Here is a 16317-nt window from a genome sequence, read left to right as displayed (position 1 = left end):
GTTATAGCCATTAACTCTCTTTCCCTTTATTGTTCAGGTCAGTTGTTTTGGCACATTCCCTGTCTTTTGTGGTTGCAAAAAGCTTGTAGAAGAGGCCAGTAAGTAACCAAATACCTCCACAAATAGAGAAGCAAAGAAATGGTATCTTAGAGTAGCAGACTTTGCAGATTGATGGAAAGTTAAGCATGTTGCATCTAAAGTCCCGCTCACGTTATGTGCATTTACTTAGAGGTGCTCAGCACAGCGTTCCGCTTCTCATAGGTGTGCTATTTTCAAAATGAAACTTAATAAAAAACAATGACTTCTAGTGTGTGTCTCCTCCAAGCTTGTAAACAAATCGTCAGAGATTTTGATTTAAGTTTTGATTAAAAATCAAACATAGGTTTGAGCTAAAAAAAGAGCCCCCTTCTTAAAAACTGCATTTGTTCCATAGTTTGTATATGTAACAGGCAAGGTATTTAACTGAGCAACTTTTATAGGGAAAACAACATGCAGTCTTCAGAACTGTTAATCAGAATCATGGCATGAAAAGTTCTGTGTAAAGCTCAGAAGCACCTATAACGCTGAATGTGCAAGAACGGATCCAATTATATACAAATGCATTTTCTACCTTGCACTTTTGAAAATAGTGGTTTGCCCTGCATTATCAACAATCTGGGATGAAATGTAAATACAAGATGATCTAGAAGCAGAGAGAGGGTAGACATATCTGCTAAATACTTAAGATCACCTTGTGGCTCGATAACCCTCATTTTTTTACCATGCCAAACACTTGCCAAAATTGTTGACTGAATCTCTTGGGCCCTGTGTGTTCAACTCCCTGACCCACAATAGCCTCTCAGGCCGTGCTCCCAACCTCACTTAAATACTTGTATGTACACACAAGAATGTCTCTATGTTCATCTGAAAATGGTGGAGGAATGTCAATCTACATTCGTTTTCTGTAAAATTCCCTTAGCCACTTTTTAAGACATTGGCTTGAAGCTACCTGGTTATTCTGTAATAATCAAAAAGGTAAAATGTAAATATATCCATGTGCTTTTTATATGTAGTATTTTTATATGTAGTGTATTTTATATGTAGTGGTGGAAGTATTATTCTTTATACAGTAATGAGCCGTATTTCATTACGTATGTACCAACCTGTCTTTAGAGACAACCTCTGAGGGTCATGCTCCTGAAAAAGGGACAACACAGCAAAGGAATAGCCAGGATTTCTAATTGTAGTTATTTATCACTGAAAGAATTTGTATCAATCAGTCCTATTCAATAGAATCTTGCTAAAAGGAAGACAGTATAATATTGTGCTTTGGCATATTGCAAACCATGTTAAGGATATTACACTTCTCTGAACATTCAGAAGATCAATATTTATTCTTACTTTATTCTAAGACATTTATCTTACCCAGCAGAAACAAAGACTATTGCTTTACATAGTATTCTATTGTATGTTAAAGCAATCCTTAAAATGGCTTGTCTATTTAAAAATCGGCTAAGCGTATTCATGTATCTAAGTAAACGGTACAAGCAAACTTAAATAATAATTGGAACTTACCCATAGGACTATCAATACAACTTGCACAGAGCAATAAATGATCAATTATGCTGGTAATTACAATTTACTCAAACCTCTTCCCTATTTTGACAATTCTGTCTTCCTAAACAAGGCACACTGTAATATGGAGAGATTTTTCAAGCATCTTAACCCATCAATAATTAGCTGATATAGGAAGCAAAAATATTTTTTAAAAGTCAGCATTCCAGTGCTACTGTACACATTAATTACATTTAAATAATGTTTAAAAACAACAACTTCAGATAGCATTTGAAAATCATATTGCTGAAGACAGTGTTTAACAAGGAAGGGTAAAAAAGAGTTACTGTTGTTCATCGAAGTATTGGCGCGGATCGGTCATTTGTTACTGTTGGTCGGAGTTTCACGGTAGCAAAGGGATTTTCTCCACTGTAATAAAAAAAACCCACAAGAATTTTAACTACAATATTTGGAACCATACAAAATATGTAGTTAGGAAGCTTATAATTTTGACAAAATTGGGGGGTGAGGGGGCAGGCATTTAGAAAAGACCTGTTGCAGCTTTTAAAAACTTAACAGCAGAAGTTGAAACTCCTGGGTTTGGCTGTGGATTATTGCCGTCTAATTCCCAGTCCCCCTGCCCTTTTCACTTGGACCTGCTGCTGGGAAGAAGAGATGGCAGCTGGGGACCACACATTCAGTTGTGACCCAGCAAAGGAGAAGCCCTGTCTCTCTCCACTTTTCATCAGCTAGAAAGGATAGCTCAGCCAGTATAGCCTGAGACACTTAATCTCAGGGTTGTGGGTTCCAGCCCCATGCTGGGCAAAAGGTTCCTGCTTTGTAGGTGTTTGGACTAAATGACCCTTGTGGCCCCTTCCAGCTCTGCAATTATATGATCCTAAGGTTCTCCAGGTGACTGTTTTTTTTGCAAAGTGGTGGTAGTTATTGGGGGTAGTGGAGTAGAATGCCAGAGGCGACGTGATCATTTTATTTAGAGAAGCCTGGGAAGGAAGCGAACAACACAGTTCACTGATGCCTTAATAATTTTATGTAAACCACTTTATAAGGCTTGCCTGAAAGGCAGTATAAACACGCTGAAAGTATATTGTAACACTTTATTGTGGAACTCAACAAGGTACTTATCAAGGAGGAATGATCTAAGGACCAAGTTTCATTCTCCTCCCATAAATGTATACTCCAGTCTAGCCTCACAGGAGGTGATAAAACCACTTGAGTATTTGTGTTTATTATATCAAATGCCACCTCCTCCAAGATGCTTGGGGAGCATAAGGCAGTGGGCTTGGTTCTTTCCTTCTCTCCCGCGTACAACAAGTAAGCTCTGTGGGGTAGGTTAGGTTGAGAGGGAACGACTCCCAAGATAATGCAGGAAGCTTCATGAGCCAACAGGGATTAGAACATGGGGCTCCTTGAACACAGCTTAACATGCTAACTACACTGGCTCCATGGTACCAGCATCACTGCATGTATGTTTCAGGAATCTGGTTAGCCACACTGGCACTGCTGACCTTGAGCCACAGCCTGGTGCTTTGTTCTCAAAACAACTTTCTAGCTGGCTTTACAGAGTTTCTTAAATACATAAAGTAAAAATAAAATAGGATGACCCAGTTAAACTTTTAAAAATCATTACTGGCCATGCACTTCTCTTTCATAACTGCTTGTCTGAAGTATAAATTGAGATTGTAGAATCTCAATTATAATTTGTTTTAGCTTAAAATGGAACTGATAACAGGTCAACAGGGAGGGCTCATTTACATAGAACAAGAAAGCAAGTTCCCTATACTGTTCTGCATAACAGCTCTCACTGCTGCTTATTTAATCTTACCCTGTTTTCAGCCCCCACTCTACTTTCAGCATAAAATATTGCCCAGGAAAAATCTGAGGAGACACCATGAGAGTCAGATCTAGCACTGCATTTGCCTGCACTATAGGACTGAGGTTTGCTGCTGAATCAATTCATCTGTCAGTTTTTGCTCTTCCAGAAGCAATACGGCAACTTAGATAATTTCAACTCATTTCCTGAAAGCCAATAGGGTAATCTGAATCATTCGCAAGAGTCAGGGGGGCATCCCCAAGCCATCCAATTACCCCCTTTCAAAACTTATACATTGGTTCATGCTCTTAATTATGTTTAAAAAAAATAAAACTCCTACCTTAGGAAAGGTGGTTTTATAATGCCATTCATGTCAGGTTTCTGAAAATGGAAAGAAAGTCATAATATGAAGCACTTAATACCAGGAATTATATGCTATTTAGGTAAGAAGATAGGTTTGTGAGTATTATTTACTACTTCCTCCTGTTGCTGCCATTTCAATATGACTGTTAGCAGTAGATCAAGGCTTTCAAGAAAACTGCATTGACACTGGTGCCAAAGCGGATGGCAGAAACACATTCGCAGTAACAATTTCACCAGGCTTTCATCTGGATCTTTCAACCATAGCCATTGTGGTTAAAACCACAGTTTCACTGGGGAAGATTTGCTTATTAGCTGCTGAAGCCAAACAACATAAAATAGGACCAGCACCTTAACAAGCAACACAGTTGTCAGAAGCCAAGTGTTCTGTGGATTCCCTGGGGCAGAGCTGTATGACCTACAACTTTCCCAGTTGAAAGCGGCCCACAAGCAGGGCCGTCTTTACCCGGGGGTGCAAGGGGCACAGGGCACCCAGACGCCAAATTCTGGGGGCGTGCCAAATGTATACCTACTGTATACCTGTCCCTCTCAATTGGCGGCAGTGAAAAGCAATGGAGCGAAAGTCCCCACCCTTGTTGCTCTGTTACTCCCTAGCGTCAAATATTCCCAACAAGTCAGGAAACAAAAGCATTTTTTTCCGCTGGGTCGTTGTTATAGGTGAGCGATCCCCCTATAAATAAAAGCTCAACAACTTTGAGTTCGCCCCCCCTAAAAAAGTCAACAACTTTGGCCTCCCCCCTCCCAAATAATTTGGGGGTGGCTAAACTAAATTTGGGGGTGCTGGGCGGATCTTTGCACCCCGGCAGCGCATACACTAAAGACGGCCCTGCCCACAAGACATGCATTGTGTCCTGCCAACTGCTTGACAACTGCCATCCTAGTTTCTAAAAACTCAGGCAAGCAGCAAAAGCATTTATCAAGTTTACCAAGTCCTCTGGGAGGATGTGTGGCCACACATTGTTGTGCAGGCCTGCCTTAGGGTGCCTGGAATGACATATTGGGTGAGGTGTGTCTGTTTTCCTCTTTGGTACCTTTCAGGAAGAGTTTTAAAACACTCCTGTTTACCGAGGCGTTAGGCGGCTGAAAGCTGTTGTTCCTGGCAACCTTGGAATTATTGCTGTGAAAGCAGGTGATAGCTTTCAGATGTTTTAAATACGTTGTTAATTTGTTTTTAATGTTATTGTTTTTAACACTGATATGTTTGCAGCCCCAGATTCCCTTGGGAGGAAGGGCAGGGTATAAATTTAATAAATAAATAAATATTTGCACAAAAGCTTCTTAACAGTTAGTGGAGCATGAGCCTCTTAATCTCAGGATCATGGGTTTGAGCCCCACGTTGTGCGAAAGATTCCTGCATTGCAAGGGGTTGGACTAGATGACCCACGTGGTCCCTTCCAACACTACAATTCCATGAAATACAGTGGTACCTTGTTGAGCATCTGGGATCCATTCCAGAGCCCCAGATGCACGATGAAAGAGATGCTGAACACAGCATCACTCTGTGCATGCGCGTGGAACGGTTTTGTGCTTCTGCGGATAGCGGCAAACCCAGAAGTAACCTGTTCCAGTACTTCCGGGTTTGTTGTGGGCGTCCGCCGAAGTGGACGATCGAGGGGGTGGACATTCATGGAGGTATGACTATACATGAAATGTGTGTGGGGGGGGAGCTTGTGTGTCAATATTTTTGACATTATTTTAGGTGCCAAATTGCATCAGCCCTTTCTTTTCCCACGGTGGCATGTGTAAGACCTATGGTGCTTTGATCTGCCCAGGGCATTGAATAAGCAAGCACTTCACACTGTAGATTTCAGACTCATGTATTTGTTAAGATCTTTTTATGCTTTATTTCTCTTCAGAGTTTAGGCTGGATGCCTTTTGCCACTTTTTCTCAAGGACAAAAGATGCAGCATAACAGTACTGCACACAGAGAGGGAAGGGATCATTGTGAGCTTATACTCTGAGTAATCACAAGTGACAACCATTCCCATACAAGCAGAAAGTGTGTTCCTTTTTGCCCCTGGGAAGAAGATTCCTTCCAAAAGTAGCCCCTTCTATGTTATGGAGTGCTGCTCTGGAGAGGCTCCCAAACTTAGGGCACACACCTTAAAAGGGTGGGCTAGAAGAAATCCATTAAATAAATTGTTTAAATTGGAGAGGGGAGTTTAAAGGCCTTTATTTAAACAGGCTGTTGTTGTTTAGTCGTTTAGTCGTGTCCGACTCTTCGTGACCCCATGGACCAGAGCACGCCAGGCACTCCTGTCTTCCACTGCCTCCCGCAGTTTGGTCTGACTCATGTTTGTGGCTTCGAGAACACCATCCAACCATCTCGTCCTCTGTTGTCCCCTTCTTCTTCTGCCCTCAATCTTTCCCAACATCAGGGTCTTTTCCAGAGAGTCTTCTCTTCTCATGAGGTGGCCAAAGTATTGGAGCCTCAGCTTCAGGATCTGTCCTTCCAGTGAGCACTCAGGGCTGATTTCCTTCAGAATGGAGAGGTTTGATCTTCTTGCAGTCCATGGGACCCTCAAGAGTCTCCTCCAGCACCACAATTCAAAAGCATCAATTCTTTGGCGATCAGCCTTCTTTATGGTCCAGCTCTCGCTTCCATACATCACTACTGGGAAAACCATGGCTTTAACTATACGGACCTTTGTTGGCAAGGTGATGTCTCTGTTTTTTAATATCTTGTCTATCTTTGCCATCGCCTTTCTCCCATTTAAACAGGCTAGTTATAATTTATATAAAGACCAATAAATAGTTGAATATGAATCAGCTACTATACTATTCTACCCAATTATGAGCTCCCTATATTAAGAGAACATGAACATTTTTTGACTTCAACTTGGCAATTTCATACTTCCATTTTCGTATGTGCCTAAGGGATGCGGGTGGCGCTGTGGTCTAAACCACAGAGCCTAGGGCTTGCCGATCAGAAGTTTGGCGGTTCGAATCCCTGCAACGGAGTGAGCTCACATTGTTCGGTCCCAGCTCCTGCCAACCTAGCAGTTTGAAAGCACATTAAAGTGCAAGTAGATAAATAGGTACCGCTCCGGCGGGAAGGTAAACGGTGTTTCCGTGCACTGTTCTGGTTTGCCAGAAGTGGCTTAGCCATGCTGGCCACATGACCCGGAAGCTGTCTGCGGACAAACGCCGGCTCCCTTGGCCAGTAAAGCAACCCCAGAGTCGTCGGCGACTGGACCTAATGGTCAGGGGTTCCTTTACCTTTTAATGTGCAACAACCCTCTGTACCCAGAAGGTGGCACTGCAGTTCTCTCACAAGGCTACAAATGTAGTCAGTTTCACAGCAAGGACAATGGAAGAGTAATCCTGCCATTTCAACAGAATGTATCATCTTCTCACACAAACATATGCTAATATAGGTTTCATTTTATTATTACCTATGGTACACAAAGAGAGAGAATAAATTAACTCTATAAATCAATGCAAAAAAAGAGAAGATGTTGATATGGTTCCCTGCAAGCAATCCCATTATTTCTGAGTGTTAAAATACCTGAGAGAAATGAGCAGTCTAAAAACGACATATTTAATGAAACATGAATTACTGCCAGCACTCACTCGACTATGTTGATATACATCACATAGCTTATCTGTAACTCACCTTGAGTCCCCAGAGGGGGGAAAGGCGGGGAAGCAGCTGAACAGAGTGGCAAGGCATGATCCCACCTGCAGCCCTTTCATAAAAGGCAGCTTACAAAATGAAGGTGTGGCATGCGGATCAGGCCCAAACTAGGCCCACTGATGTCATATGACAGTAGTAGGGCCAGCTTATACAGGCTCATTTTAATTGAACTCTTGTGTTGCTTGATTGTAGTTTTAATGAATGCTGTTCTATTGTTTTACTTCAGTGTTCCTTTAATTTAATGGAAGTTGTTTTATTAATCAGCGGATATAATTTTAAAAACGAAAGGGACTGCCTGACCACCTCTCCCGCCACCAGTACTCTAATTTGCACAACAGCATTTGGTTCTATATTCAAGTTACACAGCTTAGAATGGCCTGCTAATTTTCCTATGTCCTCATAAAATGCTTTTCCAAAGATGAGTCCCTCCAGAATGTACTGGGGTAAATTAATGGCAAGAAATACAGTCCAATGATGCTCAATTCATACAGTAATTTAGCTGGGCTCTAGTCACCTCTTTGCTTGTCAAACAAATCACAAAGAACTTCCTGTACTGCTTGCTTAGCAACTTTCTCCAGTCTAATAAATCTGTAAAACTCTTGCTCTCATAATTGCTGTTAAAGGACTATTTGTTGATCAAATTAGTCTCACTAGCTGACCGCAGACCTAAGTGAGTCAATATAGAATTCTGACACTGTACGATGGTTAAGACTTTTTCTTTTATCCAAAAGAAGCTAAGACTGCAAAGCATGACAAAATATGGGCCAGCTGAGATTTAACAGTATCCCATAGTTTAGTGTTAGGAGAATGAGCTGCAGTGAGCCTCAGACACTCCCCACCCCTTCCAACATGGCCACAAGGAGGAGTTTGGAAGTGCTTGCTTCTGTTTTACATTAACTGAAGCTTGCTGTATCATCCAAGTCTGGAAAAAATTGTGATTAATCTTAATGGTGGCTAATTGAAATAAACAAGCTTCATGAACTTTGGTTCAAAAATGTATTGTTTCAACTAAGCAGAATTAAGAATGGTGATGGTTTAGGGTTCATGCCAAACTGCGGTTTAACTAAGACAGAAGCTTTGATTTTGCTGCGGCACCAGAGAGGAAAGACTGTGTATGGAACGTACATGCCATAGATGCAGTGAAGCTTATTCTTGTAATACTAAAGCATAGTATAAGTGGACTGTTCTTCTGCTGAATGGGTAAGAGTAGGAATCACATCATTGTCTCACTGCTGCTAAAGGTTTTTTTTTGGTGACCCTTCAAGCACCTTATAACTCAAATTTATCTTTTTAAAATAAAAAAAAAATTATTGATACTCCTATAGGCACTGCAGTACGATACTGTGATGCTAAAAGGTCTTTTTGTGGCCATCCAAGCCCCTCACCCACCCATATGTCATTAAAAAATGTATTCTTATTACTGACCATTCCTGTGGGTTCCCTGCTGTGATTCTGTAATGTGAAAGGGCTAATATTACCCTGCCAAGAACCCAAATAAAATAAAACTATCTTTTTTAGTAGTAACACCCACATTTACAGTTTGCCCCCTGGAGGGTTGACCACGGGAGAATGTGATCCAAAAAAGGTGAACAATCAGAGACTATCTTATACTGTATCAGAGACTAAGCCAGTGTTAAGTACTTTAGGGGCACTGACTAGGATGAAAAAAGTCAGCCTCTTTTTCCTCCCGGGTTAAACAAAACAGTAGGCACAATCCACAAAGATGTTCTCTTGAACAAGCTTTCTGGACTAAATGGGATATCAGTAAGAGCACTGCTCCGGATCTGCACGGCTCTCATTGCTTCCAATGGGATGTGCTCTGGAGAATGTCCTTTCACAAAATGCCCCAAAACTGGAATGAAACAAGCTGTTTGTATTTCTTCCTGCAAGTGTGACTTTCTGTATACAAAAAGTGATCACCCAGTTTTGAGAACTATGAAAGTCTGGAATTTGATGGTCCAGAATAACTTTCTTCAGCCTGCAAGGTCTCCCTCTTTAAAGAAAGCCTTTAGAGATTTGCTGATGTTTTCGGGGTACTTATTTGAACTGTTTCTAGTCACAAGCCGTTATGCTTGTAACTGGAATGCAGACACATTTGATGTCTTCTGCATTTTCTGTGTATTTATGATTTGGTAGCAACCTAGCACTTTTGGGGGGGGTGCAGGGAAAGCCGCATATAAGACTGAAAGAAAAGCGTTATATAATTATCAGGTTTTTGGATGCTGTAAGCCAGAAGGAATGGTGAAGAAGGGCCTGCTCAGTGGCAGTACCCCATTTGTGGAACTTTTCTTGGCGGAGATTCAGTTCTCCCTCACATTGCCATCTTTCAGATGACAACTGAAAACATATTCGTTCCGTCATGCCTTTGGTGCATAGCTGGAGTGCAGTTTTAAAAAAAAATGCTGCCTGCTACATTTTGCTTTAGTTGCTGATTTTGGTTTTAATCATTGTTTGTATTGATTTACTCTGTATGGTTATTCTTAGCTATCCTGGGCTCCTTCAGGAGGAAAGGAGGGATACAAAAATGAAATTAATAATAGGTTGCATCCAACTAAGCTTTACTCAGAGTAAACCCATTTAAATTAATGGATCTAAGCCTGCCATTTACATTAATTTTAGTGGATCTTCTCTGCATAGGACTAATATTGAATATAATCGAATAATGTTTTATAGATGATTAATCTATTTTGAAAAGTGACTTGAAAATGCCTGTCTATGCATTTGCCTTCAAATACCTTCCACATTTTTGATTGCACACTTTTGTCACTAATTTCAAAAAGCTACATATTGACAAGAGTACTCAGACTACCGTATGTTGCAGATTCCAATTTTATACCAGCATTTTAGTGGCATGCGATTTGATCAATAAGAAGGTAGGATGCATTCCACTTGATCTCTTATCCAGTTCAAACACCTGACACCTGAAATGCTAATTAAAGTTACTGTAGCTATTAAATATTTAATTCTGTCCTACTGGTTCTCCATTTAATTCAGGTACAGTAACTAGCTGAGAACCCTGTCTAGCAATTAATTTGATGGAAAGAGGTACATCTGGAATTAAGAGAAAATTTGCTATGGAATTACATACATTTAGGACTTGTAAGTAATCTGTCCCATTGTGTGTGCTTTAGCTCTAAACAAACCTGTTATAGGAAAGCACATGAAACCTTTCAAGGAAGATTAAAAATAAATATGCAATATGCATTTTCAAATATTTTTGAAGACTATGTTCCAGAGAAATGCTACTTACTGGTTGCTATTATGGAGTCAAATATATGAAAGAGAGGTGGATATAATCTCATATTTCATGAGGATATTTCCATGTTCATTGAGATTTGCACAAAACTAAACAATGCTTTAGAAGGCAGCATGCAAATTCACAGATATACTCACAAGAGAGGTACTTTCTGGTTTGGCTACTGGTGCTTTAAGAGTAGAACTTTTAGAAGATTCCAGCCTTGCTTCTGAAGTTGCTCTTGTTTGTCCAGGTACCAAGTAATCTGGTGGGGGAAGGATAACTGTACCTCTCTCTGCTAAGTTTACTGAGCTGATGCTTCGGATATGTGCAGGACTAAAGGAAAGAAAACCAACCATTAAAACTAATAGAAACAATGAACAGGGCAGTTCCAGCTCACTGTGAATTTCCTTTTTGCTCCTTGGGGTTAGAGGAGTTGATTTTTATAGATAGAGCCTTCAGATATTATATTTTTCTGAGGGGCAGAAACCATGTCTTCCCATTTGGAATTAGGAATGTGAAGCACAGCTAATCTAGCAAGACATATACCCAACTCAAGAAGAATGACAGGCAGAAGAATGTGTCCAAGGGTCAAAACTACTGCGCATCTGTGCTCCTTAAAACTTTGTTTATGCTCAGAAAACCACAATGGGCAGAAAGAGATGAGTGTACTATTACAGACTGCCCTGTGCCTTCCAAGAAAGAAGCCTATGTTTGCCAAAATCCACTGTGTCTGTTAATGCTTGCACACACTTACAGATAAATTAAACAGAGCCTACAAGTGGGAAATTACCCATTGGGTCTGACATACAGTTTTGCTCTGTTTGACAAGCTACCGTGCACCCAGTACAGCAGGTGTAAACTTGTACTGAATATAGATTGTGTTTGCTTAGCACTATGTGAGGCCTGGTATGGTAGTGTTGGACTAAACTGGGGTGGGCTTAGTTCTAATACCTGCTCAACTTTACTGAGTAGCTTTGGGCTAATTGCTGTCTCTCAACCTAACTCCACCCACAGGGTTGCTATAAGTCTGAAGCATGGGAGAAGAACCATGTATGCCACCATGAATTCAGGGGAGAAAGGATGGGATAAAAATATAATAACTAATGTAGCATGGTGTCAGGACTGGTCGTTGTCCTCTTCAGATCACCACACAAATGCTTCTTGTTCTTTTATAAAACTTTTTATTGCGTATTAACAAAACATTCTTATAAACGGTTCTTAAATATTATTCCTCAGAGTCACTTCTTTCAGATACCTTCTGAGCTCTGCTTCTCCATGACCAGCCACTCTCAAAATGGCGAAGGCGCCCTTCCCTTCGCTTTCCCGCTCTTTTTTCTAACCTCCTGGCTAGAGCTGGCCTGTATCTCCCCTCCTCCGAATCTGAGCTAGAACTTAACCCTTGCCTTTCCTGGGAACAGCCGGTCCCTCCCTGTTGTTCCTCTTGCTCTCTTCTCTTCAATTCACTGCTCTCCTCCCCCCCTTGGGGAATGCTTTCTCCCTCTGGGAAACTGGAATCTTCTAACTCTAACTCTTCCCTGACACATGGGGTAGTTCTATTAATTTCAACGGAGCTACTTATTTGGGGTTGGTTAGAGTGGTCCAAGTATGACAAGATGGGACATAAATAAAGGTATAAAAGTAAGTAATAACGTTTAAGCAAGATCATAGATGGAATCTACACACATATAAAAAACGCTGTGAAAATGCTTTTTTAAAAAGCGTTTTGAAAAATACATTGAATTTGGCATAGCTCACTGTCGCCACCTAGTGTCACATTTGTATACTGCACCTTACAACACATTTAAAATATTTTATTTGCAGCTGTACAGCTGAGTCTATAGTTATATTTAGGGAGACTGCTTTTATCTTTTGTTTTAAAAGCACATCCCTTGAAAGTGTTAAAATGTGCTATATAAATCCTAGGGGAAATAGTATTACCTTGGCACTGGCACTCGAATCGCCTCCTCCACTGGTTCTTCCAGAGGCTTTGTGTATGATGATGGGAACCATCCTTTTCTAGAATGGAACATAATAATAAATTACCACCTTATGGAAGCTCCAAATCCTATCCTTTAAAGCAACTGCACTGTATGGAATAGCAGTACACGTGCCAGGATTGCTCCATGCTCCCTCTAGGTTCAGAGCAGGATGCAGTTGAGTTCCAGTTGCTGGAGAACAGCAGGGGAAGGGAGCTCATGTCCTGATTGTGGGCTTTCTGGAAGCATCTGCTGTGCCACTGTGAGACACAGCATGCTTCCATCAGATTCTCAGGATGGTTTATTTAAAAAAGCAATGACATTAAAACGTAAATGCAGAAACTTAAATGAAAAGAGCATCAAAAGCAGCATAATGCAGTCAATGGGATTGAAGCTGTAGCTAAAAAGCTCTGGACAATAAAAATGCACCTTGCCTGGTGCCAAAAGGGCAATACTGTAAGTGCCAGGCAAACCTGCATGGGGACAGAAATACATAACTGGGCTCCCACCACCAATTAGGCCTCTCTCTGGTATCTCTTACTATCTTCATCTCAGATACTCTGAAGACCTACAGTACACCTTCTATTGAAGATAATAAATTCAGGGCAGGTATGTATAGAGTCAGGTGGTCCTTCAAATATGCTAGGGGTTCTTAATTCTGATTTTAAAATTACAAAACTGCTCCTGCATCAAAATTTCTCTGTAGGTCCATCTGGCATTCCTACAGCTGACAGCATCCAGAACATTTAAGCATCATTAACAATAAAACGAGGGTGGGGGATGGGGAGCTCCACTGCTTTAAAACTCTCTTCTCATCTTGGAATCAGGAGACATGTGGATTAACTTACGCTTTAGTCACATCATGTTCTCCGTACAGCCAGCCATCCCTTTCTTCAGATATAAGTAGTGTGATGATATCTCCCTGTGCAAAACTAAGTAGAGTCTTGTTACTCTCAGCGGTGTGAGGAAATATTGTTTTAACTTTTGGCCGTTTCATTATATTTAGTCCTGTGGCAACAGAGGTTGATCGTGATAAACTGGAATCATCCGCGTGATCTGATTAACAAAAAACAGCAACATAGAACTGGATCAAACAAAAACAAGTTAAAATGGAATTGAATAACAACAATGAACACTTTTCCTATCCTCACTCAAACTTCCAATTAACTATGGGGTTAAGTGCAAGAATTAAAATAAGTTTTTGTATTTTAACTTTTGTATGTTTTTAAGTATGGTTGTATTTATTTTAATTATTTTATTGTTTTACCTTTTGTAAACTGCTTTGCAGGTTTTTTTACAATCAAGTGGTGTATACATTTTATGAAACAAATACATTAACTAAAATAGTCATTTTCACAAGAATATGCCTTTTCAACACACCTACACACACACACACACACACACACACACACAAAATGCTTACCTGTTGAATTATTTAATCTCTCTGAAGGTGCCTTTGGGGCCATTGACGGGTTGTTAAACATGTCAACTAAAGGACTAGTATAGGCTCTCCCTGTGGGTGCAGGGGGTACTCTGGGGGAACTTCTATGAAGTGAGTCATAATTGTTTCCAAGCTAGTGACACAAAATTAACATTAAGCATCAGTACAATGATATAATGTCATATATCAACAATTTTGTCCACACATGCAAACAGGAGTAGAAGGTTGAAAAACACTGGGTATCAACTCAGTGCAGATCCATTGAAATTAATTGGCACAACTAATATAGATCTATGGGTCTATTCTGAACAGAACTCTGTCATTTTTCTTTGAATATTTCAGCAGCTGGGTTTAAAAACTTTATCCAGTATAAGGCATGATAAAAAGCATGTGGATGGGGGAGATCTAGATCTCTACCCTTCCATATGGCCCACCAGTTGAAGACCAGAGCTCTAATACCATTTGCCCCCATCAGCAGGAACATAAAGCTCTGAGAATGTGACTTAGTTGCTGCTTTAGAAGTCATAGGTTGTATTCAACACAGCATTCAACTAACTGATTGTTTTGTTGTGCAAGGAGAAATCTCTCTTGTTTCTCCCTCTGCATCCGCTAGGGTGGAATCTACACGAATATAAAAACCATTCTGAAAATGCTTTGTTTTTAAGCGTTTTTAAAAATACATTGAATTTTCCATAAGATTCACCGCCGCCATCTAGTGTCACACTGTATATTGCACTTAAAACACACTTAAAACGTTTGCTGTATAGCGGAGTCCTAAGTCTGTTCTGTGGTTCTTGCAACTATTTAGTTGAATACTGCCCCATGTCTGGAACCTGGAATTATTTTAATACATTTCTCCTTTTCCCTATCCAGCTGTTGCTCTCAGGAAGGAGCTTGTAATCAACAGAGAATTCCTCACCATACTGCTTCTTTCTATCATTGGCGAAGGCAAAGGAGTTCCTGATATTGGAGTGGAGCCAGGGGTCTTTATCTCTTCTATCATGGTCATGATTTTCTCCGGCACTTTGGTAGCATCGCTGCAAGTTTCTAACCAATTAGGCAACTTGGCGTTAAGTAACTCTGAGCACTACAAAAAATATGAGTGAGTTAAAAATAAGATTATATGCTTTTCAGATTAAAATCTTATCTGTGTGTACAGATATCTTTAATGCAAGGTTCTTGCCAAATTCTATTGGCAATGTGAACTATAACATACTGTAGCACCTGCATATAGCTTGTTTGCAAAAATATACTTCCCCATCAGAGAAATGCAGCGCTTTATGTATGATCTCCTATAGAAAATAAAAATAAAATTCTTTATGAAACATGCTTACTTTATAGGGATGTAGTCACAAACAATAAACCTCCATAGGCTCTGTGTTGTGGCTTGAATTTTCATTTACGGGTCTAGTTTTTCCAATAATTTAAATGTCTTGTGTCACAATCAAAGAAAATGGAGCCTAAAATAATTGCCTTTAGAGTGTACTCTGTGTTGTGGAAAACCTCAGCATCCCCACAAAACCAAGTTTTTCTGACAACTTAGTGTCTCCTCTCATACTAACCTCTACATGGTAATACTGCATATGTTGAGCAAAACTGCAGTGCTTGTCAACCAGAAAACAGAATCTTTTTTTCTCTTCAAGTAAAGCTTCTCTGCAACCTTCAGCAATAAATCTTTGAATATCACTCTGTCGAGAAGTCACTGTTTCCAAATACTAAATAAAATAATAAATAATAGATCACAACAGAGAAAACTTGACACATTCTTCTTACACAACTCGGATACAAAAGCAACCTTAATGTCTTAATCTAATCTCAAACAGAAATAAACAATGTGGTTGCCGTTCTCTGTTCTCGCAATAAATTTATCACCTATAAATGCATTTATCTAAATGCTACATCTGCAAATCAATGCAACACTTCCAAGAGGTACAAGGAACATCACACCCTTTGAACATAATCAAGTCTAAGATACAGTTGTACCTTGGTTTTCGAACAGCTTAGTTCTTGAATGTTTTGGCTCCCGAATGCCACAAACCCGGAAAGGGTGTTCCAAATTTGTGATCTATTTTTGGAAGCCGAACATTTGACAGGGCTCCCGCAGCTTCTGATTGGCTGCAGGAGCTTCCTGCAGCCAATCCAAAGCTGCACTTTGGTTTCTGAATGTTTTGGAAGTGAAACAGACTTCTGGAACGGATTCCGTTCGACCTCTGAGGTATGACTGTTTTCAAATTGGAGATGGAATGGCTTGGATCTAGAATTTCATGAGCTGAAGCCACT

The 16317-nt window shown here is 40.2% G+C and overlaps 1 protein-coding gene across 2 annotated transcripts in view; it reads right to left on the bottom strand.

Annotated features, from left to right (window-relative positions):
- Positions 1–1213: 1213 nt before the first annotated feature.
- BAIAP2L1 (BAR/IMD domain containing adaptor protein 2 like 1) overlaps positions 1214–16317 on the bottom strand; it is a 57400-nt gene continuing 42296 nt past the window's right edge. For both annotated transcript variants that reach the window (XM_053365494.1, XM_053365495.1), the window contains 8 exons: positions 15600–15752; positions 14957–15124; positions 14020–14170; positions 13445–13652; positions 12559–12636; positions 10776–10953; positions 3705–3745; positions 1214–1962 (listed from right to left, as the gene is read on the bottom strand). In XM_053365494.1, the coding sequence (XP_053221469.1) occupies positions 1887–1962; positions 3705–3745; positions 10776–10953; positions 12559–12636; positions 13445–13652; positions 14020–14170; positions 14957–15124; positions 15600–15752 (1053 nt within the window). In that variant the 3' untranslated portion in view covers positions 1214–1886. The remainder of the gene's footprint in view (positions 1963–3704; positions 3746–10775; positions 10954–12558; positions 12637–13444; positions 13653–14019; positions 14171–14956; positions 15125–15599; positions 15753–16317) is intronic.

Source organism: Podarcis raffonei, chromosome 14 (genome assembly GCF_027172205.1).
Source record: "Podarcis raffonei isolate rPodRaf1 chromosome 14, rPodRaf1.pri, whole genome shotgun sequence".
Classification (NCBI taxonomy): Eukaryota; Metazoa; Chordata; class Lepidosauria; order Squamata; family Lacertidae; genus Podarcis; species Podarcis raffonei.
This window is presented reverse-complemented; position numbering and strand designations above follow the sequence as displayed.